Source organism: Erigeron canadensis, chromosome 1, assembly GCF_010389155.1.
Source record: "Erigeron canadensis isolate Cc75 chromosome 1, C_canadensis_v1, whole genome shotgun sequence".
NCBI lineage: Eukaryota > Viridiplantae > Streptophyta > Magnoliopsida > Asterales > Asteraceae > Erigeron > Erigeron canadensis.
In genome coordinates this window covers 12,928,552-12,953,523 of record NC_057761.1, presented here as the reverse complement: position 1 = coordinate 12,953,523, position 24,972 = coordinate 12,928,552, and the positions used below count along the sequence as shown (strand labels likewise).

The 24,972-nt window shown below is 38.0% G+C and overlaps 1 protein-coding gene across 4 annotated transcripts in view; it reads left to right on the top strand.

The window, feature by feature from the left end:
* Nucleotides 1-23,049, top strand: part of LOC122598630 (chromatin structure-remodeling complex protein SYD) — a 35,885-nt gene extending 12,836 nt beyond the window's left edge. For 2 of the 4 annotated variants that reach the window (XM_043771218.1, XM_043771226.1), the window contains 32 exons: nucleotides 732-788; nucleotides 915-1,011; nucleotides 1,143-1,315; nucleotides 1,400-1,613; nucleotides 1,783-1,908; nucleotides 2,009-2,098; nucleotides 2,419-2,535; nucleotides 2,766-2,846; nucleotides 3,910-4,017; nucleotides 4,271-4,440; nucleotides 4,582-4,660; nucleotides 4,759-4,833; nucleotides 4,961-5,058; nucleotides 5,387-5,494; nucleotides 12,225-12,282; nucleotides 12,382-12,609; nucleotides 13,091-15,052; nucleotides 15,671-15,904; nucleotides 16,003-16,170; nucleotides 16,252-16,410; nucleotides 17,093-17,305; nucleotides 17,995-18,207; nucleotides 18,848-19,078; nucleotides 19,175-19,339; nucleotides 19,426-19,596; nucleotides 20,278-20,508; nucleotides 20,600-20,923; nucleotides 21,023-21,127; nucleotides 21,209-21,361; nucleotides 22,096-22,293; nucleotides 22,395-22,535; nucleotides 22,607-23,049. In XM_043771218.1, the coding sequence (XP_043627153.1) occupies nucleotides 732-788; nucleotides 915-1,011; nucleotides 1,143-1,315; nucleotides 1,400-1,613; nucleotides 1,783-1,908; nucleotides 2,009-2,098; nucleotides 2,419-2,535; nucleotides 2,766-2,846; nucleotides 3,910-4,017; nucleotides 4,271-4,440; nucleotides 4,582-4,660; nucleotides 4,759-4,833; nucleotides 4,961-5,058; nucleotides 5,387-5,494; nucleotides 12,225-12,282; nucleotides 12,382-12,609; nucleotides 13,091-15,052; nucleotides 15,671-15,904; nucleotides 16,003-16,170; nucleotides 16,252-16,410; nucleotides 17,093-17,305; nucleotides 17,995-18,207; nucleotides 18,848-19,078; nucleotides 19,175-19,339; nucleotides 19,426-19,596; nucleotides 20,278-20,508; nucleotides 20,600-20,923; nucleotides 21,023-21,127; nucleotides 21,209-21,361; nucleotides 22,096-22,293; nucleotides 22,395-22,535; nucleotides 22,607-22,786 (6,727 nt within the window). In that variant the 3' untranslated portion in view covers nucleotides 22,787-23,049. The remainder of the gene's footprint in view (nucleotides 1-731; nucleotides 789-914; nucleotides 1,012-1,142; nucleotides 1,316-1,399; nucleotides 1,614-1,782; nucleotides 1,909-2,008; nucleotides 2,099-2,418; nucleotides 2,536-2,765; nucleotides 2,847-3,909; nucleotides 4,018-4,270; nucleotides 4,441-4,581; nucleotides 4,661-4,758; nucleotides 4,834-4,960; nucleotides 5,059-5,386; nucleotides 5,495-12,224; nucleotides 12,283-12,381; nucleotides 12,610-13,090; nucleotides 15,053-15,670; nucleotides 15,905-16,002; nucleotides 16,171-16,251; nucleotides 16,411-17,092; nucleotides 17,306-17,994; nucleotides 18,208-18,847; nucleotides 19,079-19,174; nucleotides 19,340-19,425; nucleotides 19,597-20,277; nucleotides 20,509-20,599; nucleotides 20,924-21,022; nucleotides 21,128-21,208; nucleotides 21,362-22,095; nucleotides 22,294-22,394; nucleotides 22,536-22,606) is intronic. The other 2 variants (XM_043771231.1, XM_043771239.1) reach the window with 2 other exon arrangements.
* The last annotated feature ends 1,923 nt before the right edge of the window (nucleotides 23,050-24,972 follow it).

Sequence of the window (24,972 nt, the reverse complement as noted above, 5' to 3'; positions counted from 1 at the left end):
CAAGAGAGACAAAACCGAAACCCTAATCACGAATCACAGCAACCTGGTCACTGCTGTAAGTTGCTGTAAACAGCAGCTGAACGACAGCAATAAATCAGCAGATACAGCAGGAACAGATCCGAAAAACAGCAGGTCGGCAGGCTGTAGAAAATCAGCGAACAAGGGAACAAAACAGAACCCTAATCGCGACACATACAACAGCCACGAGCAAAAAACAGAGTCGAATCAAACCTAGCTCTGATGCCACTTGTTAGGAACTGCCCTTAGCCTTGGCACATCGGAAGCAATTTAACAAGAAGATAACAACAGAAAATAGATAAACGACAAACGAGATTTAACGTGGTTCGGCCCCAGTGGGGGGCCTAGTCCACCGGCTGCAACTAGGTTATTTTATTAAGCTCGGAACCATAAAAATTACAATTACAATTGATGGGTATATATAGGAGGACAGCTAGGGTTTCTTGCTTGGTGAACAAGGAAACCTAATGGGCTTCCTAACCAGCCAACTAAAAAGAGCCCTAAGGCCAAACACAGGCCCGTAAGGCCTTCACACCCAACAAGCCAAGTGTAAGGAAAAGGCGATTTGTTACTGGTTGTGCCTTTCCCTCTAAAGTATATATAAAATTTCTCATACTGTATGAGCTCCTCTACTATGCACTAAGGTTTTTTTCCGATTTTAATGGTATTGACTTTATTTATCTCTCGAACTCATCATTAGTTCCATTCTGCAGTATTAAAGAGACTGTAGCAGAGCAGCCAACAAGTCTTGTTGGTGGAAAATTGCGAGAGTAAGCTGTTGAAACATATCTCTAGTTGTAATTGTCGTTTTCTTTTTAAAGTGGTTAAGTAAACGAAGTATATGCTTTGGTTGTCATACTCAGCCGTGCATAAACGTTTTACTTGTTTGTCCTTAGGTACCAGATGAATGGTTTGCGGTGGTTACTCTCACTGTACAACAATCATTTGAATGGAATTCTTGCAGATGAAATGGGCCTGGGAAAAACTGTTCAGGTATCTGGAGGCTAAAAGATGGGGCACACATCATGTGGTTGCCTCATTTTTTGCTTTATTTTTCAGCTAGTTTTATGGGAAATTGTGTGGCGTTTGATATGCTCTGTGGGCCTGATACGTTGTTTTGATAGGTTATTTCTCTACTCTGCTACCTAATGGAAAATAAAAATGATAGAGGGCCCTTTTTGGTGGTTGTGCCATCCTCAGTTCTGCCTGGCTGGGAGTCAGAAATTAACTTTTGGGCGCCAAGTATCAACAAAATTGTCTACTCTGGCCCCCCTGAAGAGCGCCGAAAGCTATTTAAGTATGGGATCTGACCTTTAATTTACTTGAACAATCCGTGTAAAATACTATTCTTCAATAATAGAGCTTGTGTAATTCACTTCAGGGAGAGAATTGTTCAGCAAAAATTCAATGTTCTGTTGACAACGTACGAGTATCTCATGAACAAGCATGATCGACCAAAACTGAGTAAAATACACTGGCATTATGTTATAATTGATGAAGGACATCGTATAAAGAATGCGTCTTGCAAATTAAATGCTGATTTAAAGCATTATCATAGTTCTCATAGATTGCTTTTGACCGGAACTCCTTTGCAGGTTTGGCTATGATTTTAAGCTTTGTTTCTATATGCTTTTCTGCAATTTCTTTGTTGTGTTTTCATTTTAGTCATAGGATGCTTAACATTATAAATTAAGAACTCCCATAATATATGGTAATTATCCATCCATTCTTTGTAATTAACTTGTTGCTTTTCTAAATTTGCAGAACAATCTTGAGGAACTGTGGGCACTCCTTAACTTTTTGTTACCAAATATTTTTAATTCGTCAGAGGATTTTTCTCAGTGGTTTAACAAACCATTTGAAAGTAATGCAGATAACTCCCTTGAAGAAGTGAGTATTATATTCACTACCTAGGCACGTTTTGTTACATACACAAGATCTGGAATTCTCGTGGCATTAAGTTAAAAGATTTTCTGCTCATTTTTTCCAGGCTTTGCTCTCTGAGGAAGAGAATCTGTTAATCATAAATCGTCTTCACCAAGTGCTTCGGCCGTTTGTGCTTAGAAGACTAAAACACAAGGTTCTTTCTGAGTTTATGTCTGCAGTGTCTTGCTAAGTCATTACAATGCTATCATTATCTTCCTACTTGCGTGCACTTTTTCTGTATTGTCTTGCTAAGTCATTACAATGTTATTAGTATCTTGTAACTTGCATGCACTTTATGTGATCAAGTTCTAGAACATTCACTAGCTTCTTTACATTTCAAGCTAACATATCTGTGATCTTTTTCACGGACATGGTTTATCTCTGGATAAAGGATACACATAAAAGCAATTTTGTTGTGTTTAATTGTAAGATTTAGAAAAAGCTCATTCAGGATTTCCTTGCATTTCCATATAGGTTGAGAATGAGTTACCCGAAAAGATAGAAAGACTCGTGAGATGTGAGGCTTCTGCATATCAAAAGCTTTTGATGCAGAGGGTAGAAGACAATCTTGGTGCATTTGGTGCTTCAAAGGTTCATTTTACAATAACGTTAATTCAGTGATCAGATTTTTCATTTCAACCAGTATTTTGAATTGTCAAATTCTTGTGGAGAAGGTGACACATAATATATGGGGTTTAAAACAAGAATACGGTTGGAAATGTAACATTGCATGAATTCACTAGTTCAATTAAGTTGATTTTCGTTGTCATTTACTCATTTATATCTGCAAGGTCTATGGTTTAACTTTGTTTTTCCACTAGTCTCGAGCAGTGCACAATTCCGTCGTTGAACTACGAAATATATGCAATCATCCTTATATCAGCCAGCTTCATACTGAAGAGGTTGGTTTTTTTTAACCCCTTTCTTTTATTTTTGATCGATGCTGATGTCCGTTGCTGAATATGATTTGAATCTAGTCATGCCTCAGTAATAATTTGGCACTTTCTTGTATGCTTTTGGCATACATAGAGTACTTGTTTCTGTTTCGGCTTGCATATCATCATTGTTAGAAGAGGACATTTCAATAAAAGAATAATAAATCACTACATATATGTATTATCATGCGACCATTCTAGAAGGTGCAGGTCTAATGTTCTTTCGCTGCAAAATTTCACCACCTTTATTGTCACCTTGGTTTTAAAAGGCTCGGCTCTTAGAAGCGATTAGGGTCCAAAAGTTTAGGCTCAGAGATTACTTAGCTAAAGGATACTGGAAGTGCTGAAACTATGTTGAAATTACTTGATTGGTTTTGTTTCTCCCTAAAATCTGCATATCTGTTTAGAGTGCTTGATCTACTTGGACTCTACTGTCTAATTCACTAGCTGGAAAACCAAAACCTCTGAGATTAGTAGATCTTAGATTGCAGATCTTTAAAATGGAATTTTGCGTCTATTGATATTGGTTGAGCTGCAAAGGCTCTTAGCTGCTCTTTACTCCTGGGTGGGGGCGGTGGTGGTGGTGAAGCAGGTTCTGTTTTCTGAAGGAAAAAATTGAGTTACCAACAATGAACATACTAGGAGAGGATTTAGAGAGAGATGATGTGTAAAAAGTGGAAGGATTATTCACATCAATGAAAAAAACTGCAAAATCTTTTTTTCAGTTATTAAAGTTATTTTATATATAAACACACACATCCTGGACACAATTTGCGGTGGGCTTATTCATTCTATTGCTCGATGGTCTAACTATGTAGTGTATCTTAATGTTTCTAGTAAACAAATGGTTATAGAATAGCCCAGATGTTCCTGATCTGTCTTGTCTTTTTTTTCTTTTTTTGCTATTAATTTACATGTCGATGATTTTATATACTTTTCGGAACCTGAAATTATTGTGGAAATGTCAATTTCGTCCGAGTTATAAATGCTATATATTGATGCTGACTGAAGCTGTTTTACTTGATTTCAGGTTCATGATTTCGTTCCCAAGCATTATCTTCCTAATATCATAAGGTTTTGTGGCAAGCTTGAGATGTTAGATCGATTACTGCCCAAGCTAAAAGCTACAGATCATCGGGTATAATAGATCACCCTAGTTATTTTGAAACTGAACCACACGTAAATAAAATTATGAGATGTGACTTGGTAACTGAAAGTTATAATGCACTAGAGATCTGACAGTATCGTGTATACCTACATAGAAAATTTTTATGTTTTTATATTTCTTTGTATATATCCATGCTTACTTCTCTGATATGCGTTGGAATCTTGAACTATATTTCTAAGTTAATGTATTGCCTTCAGATGCTTAAATTGAAATCTATATGCAGATTCTTCTCTTTTCAACGATGACTAGGCTGCTTGATGTCATGGAGGATTATTTGTACTGGAAAAAATACAAGTACCTTCGCTTAGATGGGCATACATCTGGTGGTGATCGTGGGGCCCTGATTGATCAGTTTAACAAACCCGGATCTCCTTTTTTTATATTCCTGCTCAGGTAATCAACGTCTTCAGTATTCATTGCTTTTCTATTTATGGCTTTTTTAGCTATATGTTTGTAAATCGTAACAATGTGGCTCTACAAAAGAACATTGCAAAAGATGGATTAGTGCTGAACATTTATATATGTGATCCATAGTATCCGTGCGGGAGGCGTTGGAGTTAATCTTCAAGCTGCCGATACAGTCATCATTTTTGACACAGATTGGAATCCACAGGTATTAGATACCACACATTCTTATAAATTCATATGACACTGTATGTTGGAATAAAGATTTTTTGTGCTCAATGTTTTTATGTCCCTCCCTTTGGTCAGGTTGATCTGCAAGCACAAGCTAGAGCTCACAGGATAGGTCAGAAGAAGGATGTACTCGTTCTGCGGTTAGAAACTGTATGTAAATTTCAGGACTTCAGTATCACATATGTTTAAGATGCATTCATTCAAAATTTGCATGCACTTGACTAGCATAGAAGGTTAAAATACTATAGGCTGGTTGTTAAAAATGTTTTAATGATAGGTTAAAACGGTGGAGGAACAAGTTAGAGCGTCAGCTGAGCACAAACTTGGAGTTGCTAACCAGAGCATTACTGCTGGTTTTTTTGACAATAACACAAGGTATCATCATGGTTTCTATGTTTACCGTATGTTACTCTTGATGGCGACAGTATTCTATCTGTATAATATGCATATTTTTTGCATGTAATATTAAGTATATTTTTATTGCATATAACATTCAGTTGTTGCATAAATATTACATATTTTTAATTAGCATATAACGTGGATAGTAGTATAGTATGCATCATGTTTTCTATATGATACATATATTAATATTGTGTATAATTGCATGTATATTATGCATCATATGGTCTGCTATATTTATTGCGTTTATACATATTGTTGTAAGGGAGAAATTGATTTGTTCTTCACGTAAATTGTATCATAGTGCCGAAGACCGAAGAGAATACTTGGAAGCTCTGTTGCGGGAATGTAAGAAAGAGGAAGCTGCTCCTGTTTTAAATGATGATGCTCTCAATGATATAATAGCCCGGAGGTACCATTTTTGTCTTGGTAATTTGGGAACCCAAGTATTTTCTCTCTTAATCTTATGATATAGCGAGTATTAAGTAGACATCTTCTCATTGTGAAGATAGCGTATTGCATCAGTTATTTATAGGTATAATGGTACCCTAATCTAAATTTAGGTACAATTACACAAAGTAAAGATCAAACTAACCCAATTTATACCATGTATGTTCAATTGTCGGAATATTTTAAAAATATTTAAGAGAAAGAAAGAGGAATTTTATGAGAGGCCATTACTTTAGGTGTGAAAGAAAGAGGAGTTTTATGTCAGAATATAATTATCTTTTCTTATTCCCTATATAAATCGCATATATATTTATCCGTTGTGTGTAAATAGAGCTGGCATATCGTGTCTGACACGACACGATAAGACACGAACACGATAAGACATGAACACGACATGAACACGATAGGGTTAAACATGAACACGACACGATAGTCGTGTCAGTTTTTCCAAACACGAACACGACACGATTTTTATCAGGTTACACGATAAGGGACAAGATAAGGGACGATAAGAGACCTGTAAAGAGACCTGTTAAGGTACTTATTAAAAGTTGCACGATAAGGAACCTGTTAAGAGACCTGATAATGTATCTTATCGTGTTTTAACATGTCTTAATGTGTCCTTAGCAAGTCTTTAACGTGTCTTTAACGGGTCCTTAACGTGTCTTTAACGTGTCTTAACATGTCCATATATATACTACTTGTCTTATCGTGTTTTAACAGGTCTCGTCTTAACAGGTCCGGACCTGTTAATACACGAAACACGAAAATACTAGGTCGTGTCGTGTCGTGCTAACAGGTCCGTGTCGGAAATTGCCAGCTCTATGTGTAAACAGGTTTCTGTAAGGGGTTTCTATAGTTTTTATAGTAATATGTATATAGAAACTGGTTTTCATAGGGTTTGTATTCTCTTTTTGAGGGCTATAGAAATCTGTTTCCATATACTATAGTAGTGTATGTTTTTGTTGTTTAGTAGTTTTTATATTTTCTTACATTCCACTAGAAATGATTTCAACGTAATTATGAATAATTTGGATTGAATTTTTTTGTTTTAGGTTTTTGGTGAATAGTTTATGGGTTTTTGAATGGTATTTAGTAATTTGAATGATATTTTCTTTTACTTAGGTGTGCTTTTATTTTTCCAGGCCCTGTGTTTTTTTGTGCTTCTTTGCCTAGGCATCTGATACGAACCCATCCCATAATAGGCTCGTATCATGCCACAAGCTAGGTGTAGAACTCACTCACCAATTTGATAGGAATCTAACTGTAATCGACAAGAATAGAGATTAACAGAAGTATTCACGAACAAAATAGCCGTATGTAGTTGGCTGTAACAATTAATAAGCTGGAAATAGAGCTCCAGCAGCTCCTAGGTTCCGCAGAACACAATAATATTCAAGACAATTAACCCTAATGGCCCGTAGCCTTATTTAACGTAACAGACTTTTTCTTGACTAACAAGTAATTACCATAATTAATAAACTATTATAAGAAGATGACACATAGCACCCTCGAACTTCTCAGCTTTGTCTCTTCTTTCTTCTGCTGTAAACTTGGCCCCAATGGCCCATATCCTTTCGGCTGTAAACTTGGCCCATCTTCTGATCTTGAGCTTGATTCGTATCACTACCCCCTTCCCAAAGAATCACCTTGTCCTCAAGGTGAAAAGCTGGAAATTGAGCCGCCATATTATCGGCCTTCTCCCAAGTAGCCTCCTCAACAGGCAACCCGACCCAAGACAGCAACACTTCCTTGTCAACACCAGAACCACGTACCCCTAATAACTGGCTTGGCTGTACATTTTCTGTAACTTCCACACTAGCAGGCAAAGAAGTTTCTGCTTGAATATTTCCCACTACCTTCCTTAGTTGTGACACGTGAAAAACATTATGTATTGCAGACTCTACAGGCAATTGCAATCTATAAGCCACTTCTCCCACTTTACTCAAAACTTTGAACGGACCATAGAAACGGGCTGATAGTTTTTGATTAGCACGTCCAGCCACAGTAGTCTGCCGATATGGATGCAATTTAAGATAAACCATTTCACCTTCCACAAAATGCACATCTCTACGCTTCTTATCTGCTTGAGTTTTCATGATATGTTGAGCACGCACCAACTGTACTTTTAACTCCTTTAAAACCTGGTCACGTTCGACAAGGTATTGATCAACATCGAAGGTATAAGCACTTCCTGAATCGTAGTGGAGGAGTGGTGGAGGTTCTCGACCATACATTACTTTGAAGGGAGTCATCCCAATCGTTGAATGATACGAAGTATTATACCAGTACTCAGCCCAAGACAACCATTTTAGCCATTCTTTTGGTTTGTTAGATGCGAAACACCGCAAGTATGTTTCTAGACTTCTATTAACGACTTCGGTTTGACCATCCGTCTGCGGGTGATACGCTGTGCTTCTTTTAAGAACGGTTCCCATGAACTTGAACAATTCTTTCCAAAATTGGCTAACAAAAACTTTATCCCTATCCGAAATTATTGACTTAGGAATCCCGTGCAAACGTACCACTTCTTTAATAAAAATAGCTGCCACTAAAGATGCGGTATAAGGATGCTTCAAAGGAATAAAGTGAGCTCCTTTGCTCAGCCTATCCACTACCACAAAAATCACACTATAACCTCCAGACTTAGGCAGGCCATCAATGAAATCCATAGTTAAATCCTCCCAAATTTGTTCAGGCAAGGCGAGCGGTTGCAACAACCCCGCCGGAGATTGGTTAGAATACTTATGTCGCTGACAAACATCACACTCAACCACCATCCTAGCAATATCTTTCCGCATCCCAACCCAATAAAATCCCGACTCATTCGTTGATAAGTTTTCTGGGTTCCCTCAGCCATGAATGTCAAGAAATAACCTCTTAATCCAAGTGGATCCCCTAGGTAGTACCAAGCGCCCTTTATATAAGAGTAACCCCTCACAAACAGAATACCCATCCAATCCCGAAACTTCCTGGTTAACACGGTCTCGTATCACACTTAAACCCGAATCTGTTTTTAACTCTAACAACAAAGCATCATCCAACGCCATTTGACTCGTAGAAATCTGCCCAAACTCTACCTCTCTGCCACGTCGTGATAGAGCATCAGCAGCCCCATTTTCTTTTCCGGGCCGATATAAAATTACAAACTCATAACCTGACAGTTTTGCAATCCATTTCTGATGTTCCCCCGGAACTGTTCTTTGCTCTAGCAAAAATTTTAGACTTTTTTGATGAGTTACTACAGTAAATTTACGTCCTAACAGATATGGCCTCCACTTCTGAACAGCTAGAATAATAGCCATTAACTCTCTTTCATAAACTGATTTTAATTGAGCTCGTACACCTAACACTTGACTAAAATAAGCAATCGGTTTCCCTTCTTGCATCAACACGGCCCCAACCCCTTGCCCCGAGGCATCCGTTTCAATCACAAATTCCTTAGAAAAATCAGGAAGTGCCAACACTGGAACTCGTGTCATCACTCGTTTTAGCTCCTCAAAAGCACGGGTGGCCTCCTCTGTCCACGTAAACCCATCCTTTTTAAGTAAATCGGTTTATGGTCTCGCAATCTTTCCATATCCACTAACAAACTTCCGGTAATACCCAGTTAATCCCAAAAAACCCCGTAACTCCCTTAAAGTTCTTGGCTTAGGCCAAGCTGTCATAGCCGTTATCTTGGCTGGATCAGCCATTACCCCCTGATTTGTAACAATGTGCCCCAAATATTCTACACATCCTTGTCCAAAGACACACTTCTTTCGATTACAGTATAAACCCTCATCTTGTAATTTCTCAAAAACTAATGATAAGTGTTTTCTATGTTCATTCATACTTGTACTATAAACGAGGATATCATCAAAGAATACTAAGACAAACTTGCGAAGAAAAACTCGAAATACCTTATTCATCAACGACTGGAATGTTGGGGTGATTAAGAGTGGTGAGACAAAAAAACCTTTTAAGAGGATGACTGATGCGGAATATGCAGATAAGAGGGCAAAAGGATTATGTTTTCGCTGTGATGGAAGGTTTGGACCTGGTCATCGTTGTCCTGAAAAAAGTTTGCGGGCTTTGCGATTGATTGTTGAGCCTGGTGGAGGGGAGGATGGGTTGTCTGATGATGAAGATAATAATGAGCATGTTCACTTAGATGCCATTTCAGTTTCAGCAAATTCGATTGTTGGATTTTCTTCTCCACAGACAATGAAGGTTAGGGCTAGGATTTGTGGCGGATGTTGAGGGGGCATTTGTTAACCCAAACGGCATAACTAAAAATTCATAATGGCCTTCATGCGTCTGAAAAGCTGTCTTATGAATGTCGGATTCCTTCATACGAATCTGGTGATACCCCGATTTGAGATCCAACTTTGAGAAAACCTTAGCCCCATGCAATTCGTCCAACAATTCATCAATAACGGGAATAGGAAATTTGTCTAATACTGTTACTTTATTCAAAGCTCTATAATCAACACAAAACCTCCGACTCCCGTCTTTATTTTTTAACTAGCAACACCGGACTTGAGAAAGGACTACTACTTGGCCGAATAACCCCAGCTGTTAACATTTCACCCACTAACTTTTCAATCTCATCTTTCTGAAACTGTGGATAACGTATGGTCGTACATTTACGGGTTCTGTTCCACTTTTTAACACAATCGCGTGCTCATGTTCTCGTGACGGTGGTAACCCTGAAGGCATCAAAAACACATCGGCGAATGTAACAAGTAATTCGTCCAATTCTGGCTGAACTTGTGACCCCGACTCTGTAACTACATCCAACCCCGCATAACACAACAAATACCCTTCATTTATTCCCTCTAAATCTCCAACCAATGATTGCAATGAAGTCGCCCCTCTTTGCAAACCCGATTCTCCTTTAAGTGTCACCAGCCGACTTTGATAGTGGAAACTCATAGTTAAAGCCCCCCAATTAACCCAATACGCCCTGAACCGGCCCACTTCAGTGCACTTTTCCCGACCTCTAAACCCCCAACCATACCATCCTCATCAATCATAATAGCCATCTTAATCGTTTGTTTCAACCCTCAAGGTTGTAAAAAACGAACCGCCGATCGCAGATCCGGTTTCAACCCTTTCAGAAAAGTAGCAATTAATACCTCTTCTGGAATTCCATCCAACTGAGCTGCAAGCTGCTCAAACCTACTCACATACTCCCTGGCTGTACCTTCTTGTATAATAGCTAACAGTTGTTCATAAAGATCACCTGCCTGTGATGGTTGAAATCTCTCCAAAACACCTGCTTTCAATATATCCCAATGACCAAAAGGCTCACGTTTGTGATGCCAACGAAACCAGGACAAAGCTTGCCCCTCTAAACATAACACCGCTGCTCTCAAACGTTCCCCAGGCTGAATAAACCCTTGCACATCAAAGAAACGATCCATCTTATAAACCCACCCATACGCATCATCACCATCAAACATCGGCATCTTCAGCTTACGTAACCGATAGTCACCTTGTTGCATGGGTTTGTCCCCAAACTGGTTACTTTCTTGTCTGAAAAGCTGTTCACGAAACAGGCCCGAACGCTTGATGTCTGATCCATTAAGCTGTTCTTGAGAAAAACCAGAAGTGTCACCTGTTTCAAAATTCCCAAATCGAAATTTTGATTTCCCCACTGGACTATTCGGGTGTGCCTCATCCCATCTCTTGTAATCAAAAGCTGCATCATTTACTTCAGTGTCCTTAGACGTCGAAACCGTAACACTTGGTTGTGGCATGGAAGTAAATGGAATCGCTGATTGTTCCTGGAACTTAGCTGCAACCAATTCCAGAATTTTGTTAGTTGTTTCCTCCAAGGCAGCCTTGAAATCCACCTTCATCTCCTCAAACCGAGCTGCTGCAGCAGCAGCATTTTCCTCTGACGCCTTCTGCAATTTCTTCAAGTCAGCGTCCACCTCAGTAACTTTTCGAGTCATCTTTTCCACCAGTCACAAGAGCAAGGCTCTGATACCAATTGATACGAACCCATCCCATAATAGGCTCGTATCATGCCACAAGCTAGGTGTAGAACTCACTCCCAAAAGCTAGCTCAAAGGAGGAGGGGACACCTAGGCTTATAAACCACCAACCAATCCCATACTTAGCCGATGTGGGATCATATCAATACCCCACCCTTTGAAGAGCCAACGTCCTCGTTGGTCACGGCTATGTTGGTCACGGTTGGCACCCTTCTCCTTGGGTCCAAGCCACCACTCCATAGGCCACCACTCCGAGCGTTAGAACCTTGAAAGGTAGGGCTAGCTCTGATACCAATTGATACGAACCCATCCCATAATAGGCTCGTATCATGCCACGAGCTAGCTTTTGGGAGTGAGTTCTACACCTAGCTTGTGGCATGATACGAGCCTATTATGGGATGGGTTCGTATCAGCACCAAAATGGGTCATTGCACTTTGAGTGCGTCTTCCCTTTGACAACTATGATTCTGATTAAATGTTTTGTAATTGCCATTGTATTCATTTAATCAATACGATATTGAAGTTTGGTGCACGATATAATTTATATGTGCGGTTAGCGGATTATATAATAACTAGTTGAACTACACAGTTTCGAGTTGTTTATAGATCTGATCATTTCACTTCATGTTTTACCTGGTTCTATTGGTTTCTGTTTGAGCAACTTAAAATATCACTTGGTATTCATATTTATAGTTTTGTTGATGACAGTGAGTCTGAAATTGATGTTTTTGAGGAAATTGATAAAAAGAGGCAGGAAGAGGAGCTGGTATATCACTTGAGATCTTTATTTTATTTTGTTAGCCTAGAAGAATGGTATGCTGCATCTCTGAGTTGTCTTTTATTAACACTATTTGGAAATGTGCAGGTTGTATGGGAAAGGTTGGTATCAGAACAAGGGGGTACAAGCAGTGAAGTCATACCTCCCCTTCCTTCTAGGCTTGTGACGGAAAATGAGTTGACATCATTCTGTGAAGCTATGAAGGCAATTGAAGTTCCTAAACCTGTGGTAGTGCCTGGTGTTGGGGGCAAAAGGAAGGGTGAACTTGGAAACTTGGACGTTCAACATTATGGAAGGGGAAAGCGTGCAAGAGAGGTTAGTTGATGTTGTTCGTATTTTGAAGAGATGGGGATTTAGATTCATTTACTTTTTGATTGGGTGTAGCTTAAAAGCGAACTTGCTAAATAGGCCGAACATGTCAAGGGGCTGATTGAAACCTGCAGTTTGTTTTTAAAGCATATAAAGTCCTTAATCATTTTATAAAAATTTAGCTAATGGTTGTATTAATATTAATTTTGTAATCATATATTAGTGCATATTTATTAAAAGAAAAAAAGGTTGCAAAACAGACAAAAAAAAACAGGTTGCAGTGGATTAGCCAACCTTAACTGAACTGTTTTGATAGTTACTGAATGATGACTAGTTTCAACCTGAGCCCCTTATGACAGTTGCCTGATCCGCCCATCTTGCCACTCTAATTTTATGACATATTCTTTTTCCTTTTCCCCTTAATTGTGGCACATGCCATAAGTTCTCTTCTCACTTTAGTTGCTATATATGATAATACTTCACTTAGGTGCGTTCTTATGAGGAGCAATGGACAGAAGACGAATTTGAGAAATTGTGTCAAGCTGAAAATTCTGGTTCTCCTAACCGTAAGGAAGAACCGAAAGAACGAGAGTTGGCTATTGTGAAGAGTGAATCTGGTGTGGTTATTGGTTCAGAAGGTGCAGGGTTGCCAAATGTGAAGAGTGAATCTGGTGTGGTTATTGGTTCAGAAGGCACAGGGTTGCCAAACATACAGCCATTGCAACCTACTGCTGATTCCACTGTTCAACAAATGAAGGATCTAAATACGCCATCAAAGCGGGGTCGTGGAAGGCCCAAAAAGAATCTGACAGGTGTTTCTCCATCTTCAGTTGGTCGTCCGGCTTCTCAAGGACATGTTACTTCAACAGCTAAACCTGTTACTCCAGCTGTTAATCCATTAGGTATTCAAATTCTTCCTAGCCCTGAGGTGACGACGACTAGCCCTAGATCAAACCCAAATGATACTAATGTAACCCTGGCAGTGCCTCCAGGTTTTCAACCAGCGGCCAGTCATCCTCCAGGTTTTCAACCACCGGTGACTCCTGGTTATAAGTCAATGACCACTCCGCCTCCAGGCTATCAGCCAATCAGCGCTCCTCCTGGTTATCAGCAAATAACCCCTCCACCCCCTGGATTTCAACCAAAATTCAGTTCTTCTCCTCCTCTGATGGCTTCTCAGGAAACAGATTCTCTTGTATCTTGTTCAGCAAACCCTACTCTGGGTCCGAGTTCCCTATCAACCACTAGTAATCATGCAGGATCCCAGTCAACCACCACTGTACCAGCTTCTCAGTCCAAGTCTACACCTCATTCTAACATCATGGCCAGCACTGTTGTTCCTCCTGGAATTCTTTCTAGCCCTGCCTCACCATTGGGTCCTGTCTCTATGCCAATGCTATCCCCAACATCACCCAACTCTCGGTCTGCAATATCTCCTATAGTCACACCTGGGAGAGGCAGGGGTCGGGGTCGAGGTCGCGGTCGGGGTAGAGGGCGTGGCCAAATAATCGAAAGTGAAGTCGGTGTGCCTCAACGTAGGGGAAGGAAGTCGCCTAATGTGGTATTAGCTATTCCAGGTCTTCGAACCTCTTCTCTTGCCAGCGAGCCAGAAACAAACTCTCTGTTGCCATCTACTGATTCGGAAACAGCTGCTGAACTTTTGGTATCGACCTCAACTGCTGAAAATGTTGCCAGTAACACACCAGTTTCAGCTTCCCCTGTTAATATTCCTGTAAATCTATCCCACAGACCTGATATAGCATCACCAAGGACACCGGTTCCCATTGCATCTATAGCTACGTCTTCTGTATTAATAGACACTAGTGAGACTCTAATGGATCCGGATGCAGGGACTTTGCAGACACCACTTTCTGATTCTATTGGTTCGAAGTCCACTGAAGTTGGAATTTTGAGTTCTCAAACAGCTATGCCTCTTGTCACTGCTCAGATTGGCTCTCATTCTATGTCTTCTAATCCTGTGTTGAATCAAGGTAGAGGACGAGGTAGAAAGGCGGTTCACGGTGGAATCGAGGCACCCCGTCGCAGAAGAAAGGAGGATGCGGCAGACACTCAGGAGCAGAAGTCTAATGAACCCGTTCAAAAGAGAACACGAGTTTCTTCTGGTAGAAAAACTATTGCTACAAGAAGTATGCTACGTCATGAAGCTCAGAAGAGAACTGATCAAGCTTCTATAACTGATGATCGTTCTACTCGTGTTTCTTCATTGGCCGAACCAACAGTGAACTCTACCTCGCATGCGAAAGATCAATCCAACACATTAGCAGAGATTGATGCGAGCACAACAGATGGTAGCCCAAGTACCCAGGGGAAGAATGTTGTGGAGCAAAAAAACATTTTAGTGGCAAAAGAATCAGGGAAAAAGACTCGTGACATTGACATTACCAAGTCCAAAGAAGAAACGCATCCCCAGAAATTACCAATTTTGGAGGTGAGTATGCATACATGTTACTCACAAATAAAGCTTACATTTGTAAATCAACCGTGCTTCCACTTCATATATTTTAAGTGTAGAAAATTTATATGCAATTTTTAATCAGGCTGATTACTTTTTGCTATTACATAGTGCTTTTATATATTTGGGACACAAAACTGAGCATTTGTTGTCTTTTCTGAAAAAGGCTCTATAATACATGTAGTCGTTTGTTAAGATTATTTTATCAATCGAGGAAGTCATATGTTAAATTTCCATTTCTTTTATCAAAAAGCAAATATATTGTTGCATATCAAAGCTAAATGAAACTTTTATTTGGGGGATAAACAAGCTATTAATTACATGCAGGGTAATATGTGCTCTAAGTTAAAAAATTGTTCTGATTGCTGTCTGTCGATTCCATAGTATATTATAATAATGAGACAATTTATGCATGACATGGTTAGATTTACTTGCGTTAGTTTGTGCCTGAGTTTACTGTTCACGACCTTGTATTCATATTCAGTTTTAGTTTTGTCCTTTTCGTCTTCAAGACTCCTTTACTAACTTGTGTTTTGCGGTTATTTCTGCTTTCTATTCTTGTTGTCACTTCTACACTAATAATATGTGCCACAGGTGCAAGGGGAAATAGAGTCTAAACCTGAGTCCCTTGAGATGGGAGAGTCTAAAACTAATAAAAAAGAGAAGTTGTCTCATGTTGAGGATAGTTTTCCTCAAAAAGTGGAGCCCTTCAAAGTAGAAGCTGATCATAAGGATCGAGTGGCAGCGTGCAGTGCATCGGAAGACGCTAACACGAATAATAAAATTGATGTTGATGCCGCCATAGATGAACTTTCTGCTGAAAACAAGGTTTTAAAATGTTATTGTGTTTGGCTAATTTACCTTGCAATTACATTTATATTATGTAGGATTGTTCCCGTGTTATTCATTGATTTGTGGATGAGCAGAGTGAAAAAGATGACCCTGTAATCGCGGTTGGAGGCGTTCTGGAGGCAGTGGAAGCCAACCCTACAGAAGAATCCAATGTACCTTGTCTTGGAGCAAGTGAAGTGGTGGACGCCATTGAAAACATTGCGGTTGAAATTGTTCAGAAGCCATCATCTCCTGTTCTGCAGGTCATAGTTTGTCAATGTAGTATCTATGTTTCTTATCTATCTTGTATCTTTATGTTCTTTATTGTGTATATGATAATGCAGAGTGACACTGAGTGGGCGGATTCCACCACATCCTCTGAAAAGATGCCAAAGATCTCCCAGGCAACAATTGAGCTTGAGAAAGAACAAGTGGCTACCGATCCTTTCATGGAAGTTGATGATGATTTAAACAAGACATCATCAGAGCTTGCCAATACACAGGTAAAGGTTCTGCACATTTTAGTTATTTAGCTCTTTAATCTTTTTGTAAGAGTTGGAGTTTTGGGGTTAGCGTGACAGTGGTTTTTGTACATCTTCTACTTGTATTGTACTTGTGTTAAGTATCTCTATTAAAGTGGGATGATGAAACTCACTTGTTCTGTATTAGATCTTAAACGCAGAAATTTCATGTATCATTTGTAACTAAGCTGATTTGTACTTGCTCTTACACAGTACTTTAATACTTGGGACACGAAAGTGAGCATATGCTGTCTTATCAGTTATCTGACGAAGGATTGAAATGCAAATGGTTGCTTGTGAAAAAAACTGCCTGAAATACCCATTTTGTTTTTCATGTAGCGAAATAAAATTCCCCACCGAAGCTAATGAAACTGTTATTCAGGAATAGGAAAGAGATGTAAACTAAAATACTTTTCTATTATTTACTCACACAGGGTGACATGTAATTTAAATTGTGAATTTGTTCTGATTTTGTCTATTCCTAGTATCGTCTGGTATTGAGATTTTTTTTAAATTGTTTGATTAGACCTACTTTCAGTGATTTCTATTTGATGACTGCTCACAACCTTGTATTCGTGTTTTATTGGTCTTCAAGATACTTTTACTAATCGGTGTTTTGAAGTTATCAGTATTGTCAACTTGATATTCTTAACCGCCTGTGCAGGTGGAAATGGGGTCCAAGTCAGAGTCTCTCGAGAAGGATGATTCTGAACCCCATAAGGAAGCTGAGAAGTTCTCTTTTGGTGAGGATAGTGTTTCTCAAAAAGCCGAGTCCTTCAAAGTGGAATTTGAGGACAAGGAACATGTGGCTACCGATCCTTTTATCGAAGTTATTGACGATTCAAACAAGACATCATCAGAGCTTGCCATTACTCAGGTAAAGGTCCAGTACACTTCAGTTAGTTACCTCCTAAATCTTTTTGTAAGAGTTGGAGTTTTGTGTTTAGTGAGGGTGGGTTTTGTACATCTTCTAATTGTATTATTGTAATTGTGTTAGTTATCTCTATTAAAGTGGCATGATCAAACTCACTTGTTATACTATAGATCTTAAAAGCGTAAATTTCATGTAGGTTTTGTAACTAAGTTGATTCGTATATGCTATTACATAGTACTTTTATACTTGGGACATGAAAGTGACCATATGTTGTCTTATATGATGAAGGCTTGAATTGCAAATGGTTGCTTGTGAAAAAAAAGTGTCTGAAAAACCATTTTGTTTTTCATGTAGCCAAGAAAAAATCCCCCCCCCCCCCCCTCCAAAGTTAATGAAACTTTTATTCGGGACTGGGAAAGAAATATAAACTAAAATACTTTATATTGATTACGCACAAGGTGACATGTAATTTAAAATTTAAGTTTGTTCTGCTTTTTTTTGATAATTCCATAGTATCATATGGTATTGAAATTGTTTTTATATTGTATGATTAGACCTACTTGCAGAGATCCCATCCGACGACTGCTCACAGCCTTGTATTCATGTTTAGTTTGATCTTCAAGATACTTTTACTAAACTGTGTTTTGAGGTTATCAGTATTGTCCATTTGATATTCTTAGCCGCCTCTGCAGGCGGAAATGGGGTCCATATCAGAGTCTCTAGAGAAGGGAGATTCTGAATTCTCTATAGTAGGTGAGAAGTTGTCTTTTGGTGAGGATAGTGTTTCTCAAAAAACCAAGTCCTTCAAAGCGGAAGCTGAGCACAAGGAACAAGTAGCTACCGATCCTTTGATGGAAGCTGATGTTGATTCAAACAACACATCATCAGAGCTTGCCATTACACAGGTAAAGATCCGGTACACTTCGATTATTTACCTGTTAAATCTTTTTGGACATCATCTACTTGTATATTGTAGTAGTGTTAACTATCTCTATTAAGATCGCATGGTCAAACTCACTTGAATTATTATAGATCTTAAAAGCATAAATTTCATGTGCGATTTGTAACTAAGCTGATTCGTTCTTGCTATTACATAGTACTTTTATACTTGGGACATGAAGTGACCATATGTTATCTTATCTGATGAAGGCTTGAAATGCAGATGGTTGCTTGTGAATTACATTGTCCGAAATCCTATTTTATTTTTCGTGTAGCATAATAAAATTTCCCCCCAAAGCTAATGAAACCTTTATTTGGGACTGGCAAAGAGATATAACCTAAAATGCCTTTTTATTAATTACTCAAAGGGTGACATGTAATCTAAGATGGAAATTTGTTCTGATTCTTTTTATTTAGTCCATAGTATCATCTGGTATCGAGATTGTGTTTTTATATTGTATGATTAGACCTACTTGCAGCGATTTCTATCCGACAACTGCTCTCAACCTTGTATTCTTATGTAGTTTGGTCTTTAAGATTCTTTTATTAATATGCGTTTTGAGGTTGTTAGCATCGTCCACTTGATATTCTTAAATCCCTATGCAGGGGGAAATGGGGTCCAAATCAGAATCTCTTGAGAAGGGAGATTCTGAACCCGATAAAGAAGCCGAAAAGTCATCATTTGGTGTGGATAGTCTTTTTGAAAAATCCGAATCCTTCAAAGCTGAAGTTGAGCAAGAGGAACACGTAGCAGAGTGCAGTGCTTCAGATGATGTTGGCGAGATTAAAATAATAGAAGTTGATGCTACCATAATTGAACTTTCTCCTGAAATGAAGGTTCTAAATTTTTTAACTTTTTGGGTTTGCTATTACATTTCGTATTCATGTAGGATCTTTCCCATTCTATTTATTCATTGATTTACGGACGAGCAGAGTGAAAAAGATGAGCCTGTAATCGACGATAGGGGTCCTCTGGAGGCCATGGAGGCTTACCCTGCTGAAGAAATTAATGTAGCTTGTCATGCAAGTGAAGTAGTGCCACACCTTGATGAAATTGAAGTTGAAATAGCTCAGGAGACATCATCTCCAGTTTTGCAGGTCATAATTTGACTACGTAACATCCAAGCGTCTTATCTGTTTCAACTGTTTATGCTCTTCTTTATTGTGTATATATGATGGTGCAGAGCAAAACTGAGAGGACAGATGCACTGTTTGAAACTGAATCCCCTTCCTCTAAAATGATCGAAAAGATTCCAGGAACAATTGAGCATGAGAAGGAACAAGTAGCTACCGATACTGTAATGGAGGAAGTGGATGCTTCCAATGAGACATCGCCAGAGCTTACTTTTACGCAGGTTAAGCTCCAGTACAAGTCAGTTACTTAGGTCTTACTAATTAATTTGTATGAGTTGGAGGTTGGGGTTACTGCATTGGAGTTGCATCTTTGGCTTAAGAAATTAAAATGGCATGATCAGACTTGCTTGTCATATCATTGATAATGCAAATGTTGATGTAGTATTGGTAACATTCTGATACATTCTTGCTATTACTCGGTGCTTTTATACCTGTGACAGAAAGCTAACCATAAGTTGTCTTTCCTGAGAAAGACTGAAAATGCAAATGGTAGCTTCTCTGAAGAATGTTTGGATGACCTATTTACATCCACCTTGGAGGTCATGGGTGGAAATTCCCATTTGTTTTTTCATGCAGTAAAATAAAGTGCTTACCAAATTTGATGAAACTTTTTTTCTGGAAATGAAATGTATTAAATTGCTTTTTTTCTTAATTACTCAGAGTGAAGTTGAAATTTTTCTAGATTTTTTTTATTGATTCCATAATTTCTAATTGTATTGAGACAATTCATGCGTCGTATAGTTGGACTTCTAGCAATGTTTATCTGATCGCCTTTCATAACCTTGTAATCATGTTCAGTGTTAGCATTATCCTTTTGGTCTTCAGTAGTTTTTTAGTAACTAGTATTTTGAGGCTGATTATGTTGTTGTCACTTTTATATAATATTTGCTGTATGTGCACAGGGGGAAATGGAGTCCAAATCAAGGTCTCCTGAGAAGGTCAACTTTAAACCGAATAAAGAGGTTGAGAAGTCTTCTCATGGTGAGGATAGTTTGCCGCAAAGCGTCGAGCACTTCAAAGAAAAAATTGAGCACGAGGAACAAGTGGCAGAGTGCTGTGCTTCAAAAGATGCTGGCAAGAATAACGAATGGGAAGCTGATGCTGCAGTTATTAAACTTTCTGCTGAAAAGAAGGTTCTGAAATCTTATTGTGTTATGCTTTTTTTTAACTTGCTTCTGCATTTAATTATATGTAACTTTCTTATCGTTTATACAATAATTTAAGGATGAACAGCGTGAGAAAGAAGACCCTGCTATTGATAATGGAGGAACTCTGCAGTCTATGGAGGGCAAACCTGCTGGAGAAGTACATGCAGCTCTGCATAGAGCAAGTGAAGTAGTGCCAGCTGTTGATGAAATTCTATTTGAAATTAACGAGGTTGAGAAGTCGTCTCATGGTGAGGATAGTTTGCCTCAAAACGTCGAGAACTTTAAAGCAGAAATTGAGCACGAGGAACGAGTGGCAGAATGCAGTGTGTCAAAAGATGCTGGCGAGAATAATAAAGGGGAACCTGTTGCTGCAGTTACTGAACATTCTGCTGAAAAGAAGGTTCTGAAGTTTTATTGAGTTTGGCTTCTTTAGCTTGCTGTTGCATTTAATTGTATGTAATTTCTTTCTTGTTTTATTCAATGATTTATGGATGAACAGAGTGTGAAAGAAGACCATGCAATTGATAATGGAGGCACTCTGCAGGCTGTGGAGGGCAAACCTGTAGTTGAAATTGCTCGTGGCGCATCATCTTCGGTCCTTCAGGTCGTATTTTGACCATTTAACATCTATGTTACATATGTGTAATCTATGTTTATGTTATTTATTATGTATATGATGGTACAGAGTGAACCTGATAGGACAAATTTTCTGTTTGAAACTGGGAGGATAGACTCCCAACGAACTATTGTGCAAGAAATGGAAGAAGTAGCTATTGGTTCTATAACAGAAGATGTGGATGATTCCATCAAGACATTGTTACAGTTTTCCATTTCACAGGTTAAGATCTTGCAGTCTTCAGTTATTTTGCTACTATTTGTTATTAATAGTTGGAGTTATTGGTTTAGTGGGACGGTGGGTTTGTGTACATCTTCTACTTATGACGATGAATAGATTAAAATGGCATGAGTATGAAGAATGCATTAAAGTGGCATTATTATGAAGAACAGTTTAGAGTGGCATGATCGAGTTTGCTGTAATATTTACTTTGATTTTCTATTCATCTATATGATGAAGTTCTTAAGTAGGCTGTAATTAGTTAAAAGTAAAAACAATTTGATTAATTTCCGTAAGAATGCAAAAAGGAAAAGTTTTAAGGAAGTTAAAACTTAAATGAAATCCATTATACATAATAAATATTAATTATGGTACTACTTATATAGGCATCTAATAAATAAAACATAGTATTGTCATATGTTACTTAAGAATGTCATCCCAATAAAAGCAAAAAAGCACAACAAATTTAGTAATTTACATAATAATGATTATTATAATTGAATTTTAGTACATATAAAAATGACTATGTTTACAATTATTTACTACTCGTTGCAAAATAAGCTTCGACAATGAAAGTGGTGCATAGATTTTAGGAATGTATGATCATTGAATAGATAGTTGCTAAATTTCATTTTTACCCCATGCTTTTTGATAACTATGTGAAAAACCTAATACGGAACAAATGTAGGGGAATCTATTTTTGATAACTATTTGTGCTGTCTACACCGCTTGTGCAGGGGGGAAGGGAACTCAAATCAGAGTTCGAACCCCATAATGTTACGAAGTCGTCTCAGGGTGAGGATAGTTTGCCTCAAAAGGTCGAGCACTTTAAAGAAAAAGTTGAGCACATGGGGCACGTGATAGAGTGCAAAGCTGGCCAGGCTAAGAAAATGGAAGTTGATGCTGCCATAAATGAACTCTCTACAGAAAAGAAGGTTCTAGAATTTTACTGTGTTTGGCTTCTTTAGCTTTTGCTGCTGCGTTTACTTATGTGTATGTTCTTTCTTTTTTTTTTCATCGATCTATGGATGCGCAGAGTGAAAAAGAAGACCATCCAATCGATGGTGGCACTCTGGAGGCTGCTGCTGAAGAATGTCTCTTAGCTCATCATGAGGCAAATGAAGTTGTGCCAGCAGTTGTTGAAATTGTTAAGGAGTCATTATCTCCAGTCCTGCAGGTTGTAATTTGTTGATGTAATCATCAATGCTTCATGTTGTGCTCTTCCTTAATGTGTAAATGATGGTGCAGAATGAACCTGAGAGGCCAAACTCCACATTTGAAACTGAAGCCAGTTCTTTTGAAATGATCAAAAAGATTTCCGAGGGAAAAATTGAGCTTGAGAATGAACAAGTAGCTACTGATTCCATGATGGAAGACGTGGATGATTCTAGCAAGACATCATCAGAGGTTAAGGTCCAGGACACTTAAGCTATTTAACTCTTTTGGGTGAGAATGGGTTTGTGTAGAACTTTTACTTGTATTATTGTAGTTGTGTAGAGGAATTCCATCAAAGTGACATGATTTATACTCTTATATTTATCAGTTAGGGTGTTGGGATTAGTGGAGGCTGGATTTGTATAAACTTCTACCTGTATTGTTGTAGTAGTGATTAAACGGTGTGACATGAACGGGTTAGTATGCGAGCCATTGTTCATAAATGGTTTTAATTGATGGGCTCCGTCTTTAGCTAACACGGCTCCGGCATAGACCGACATGTTTAGTTTCAAAAAGTTGTTTTTAAAATTTTTGAATTTTTCTTTTTAGAATGAGTTAATTAAAGTTGATGAAAAAAGCTAGAAAAAAAATAAAATAAATAACTAAGCTAAAATAAAATAAAAATGTGCCTTTTTTTTTTTTCTCTTGTCATAAAGAATCTTTTTAGAACCTTCTTTCGTCATAAATTTCCTTGACTTGGCATTTGCCAGTTTCTTCTTTCATCATAAATCATTGAGCATCTCCATAGGACTCGGAAGAAGTGGCATTTTCAACGCAATCTTTGGCTATAAGACTCTTTTCACTTAGCTTGGCTACTTGACCCTTTAGTTGCTTGTATTTGTTTGAGTTTAGAGTAATTGTCTTTTTTGCCAACCGTTGGGAGTCTTTGAGTTTCAGCTTGGTTAGTGAATTTAGATATGTAGTCATTTACCCTATGGCTATCTTTCCACAGTCAGTTGACTTTAGACATGTCAAATGGTTTTCTGGACTTGTCATTAGATTGTCTTGTTGCTTTCTATTCAACTTAAAAAAGTTTCTCTCTCTTAATCTTACATGGCAACCTCATTTGATAAAAAAAAGTATCATCACTGGATTAATATTAGTTTCAGAACTGATTTTCTCAGATTCAAACAATATCACAAATAGGATAACTTGACACAAGATGTGTACTCATGTGATTAGGTTGTTTAGTTAAGGATATACAACAAGTGTAGAGCTAGAGCTAACCATAGAATCACCCATGGCAATAAGCTTCTTAGCTTCAGTAGAATCATGGTTACAAAGTGAACCATGGAGTCATAGTATTTAATTGATTTTGTTGTATATTTAGTAACTTACCTTAAATTGTTAAGTTGTATTTTTAGTAAGTTTATGATTTTACATATTTATTATGATGTAAAATTGTTTTTGAGAAAATATAAACCTGACTAAGCAATATCGAAATAGAGATTTTTTTTTTAATAAAATTGGAGTCTTACAACCTTGAGATACAGCGGCTCACCCATTTGAACAAACTCTAAGAGAGGTATAAGTCGGAGTGCGCTAGCCTTCTAAAAGGGCGGGTTTTTAATTGCGTTCATCGCAAACCTTTGCCCTTGCGCTTCTTTGTGCGTTCAAATGGAGCTACCAAGCTCTCTTGTGTTGTTAAGACTATAAAAATGATTTTATTAAATATTATGTTTAGAAGATATGCATGAATCTGCGAAACATAACTTTTTGATCACATATCAAATTGAATGACCCAATAAATTTAAGTCATTTGTCATCCAATTTGTTAAGGACACATGGGGTCGTTGTTTTACTCACTGGTACACAGTGGTGAAATGACGATTGCATGGCGAAACTCATTCACTGGTACACAGTGGTGGTCATTTTTGCACATTCTTAGTTGGACGACTTAAAGCGAGTTAAGCGGTGAGCCCTTGACCCGTGGCAAAAGATGGGACAAAACATGACTACAAAAGATCACTTGATGAATCGAGTGTCTTACGTAGGTCCCATACTTTCTAAGAATTGCACTTGTATTGCAATTACTGATCGTCACTTACCTTTTGAGTGTAATCATTTCTAGCAGATCAACTGATGAAATGGTTGCATGTCAATTGGATCCTAACCATAATGAGTTTCATAGAAAGAAACCCGTTACAAAACACAAATCTATAGAATCTATATACAAAATCAAATATGATTTTACATATACAGTTATAAAAACAGAATTCTCTATATATAAATTTAATTCAGAATCATAAAGTTGATTAAATCATATTATCAAACATTGATTTAGACATTTTATCAAACACCTTATGCAATACTCGATCAAATGTGATTTGATATTAAATCATATATTAGAAACTTTGGTTTAGACATTTCATCAAACACCTTGTATGCAATACTCAATC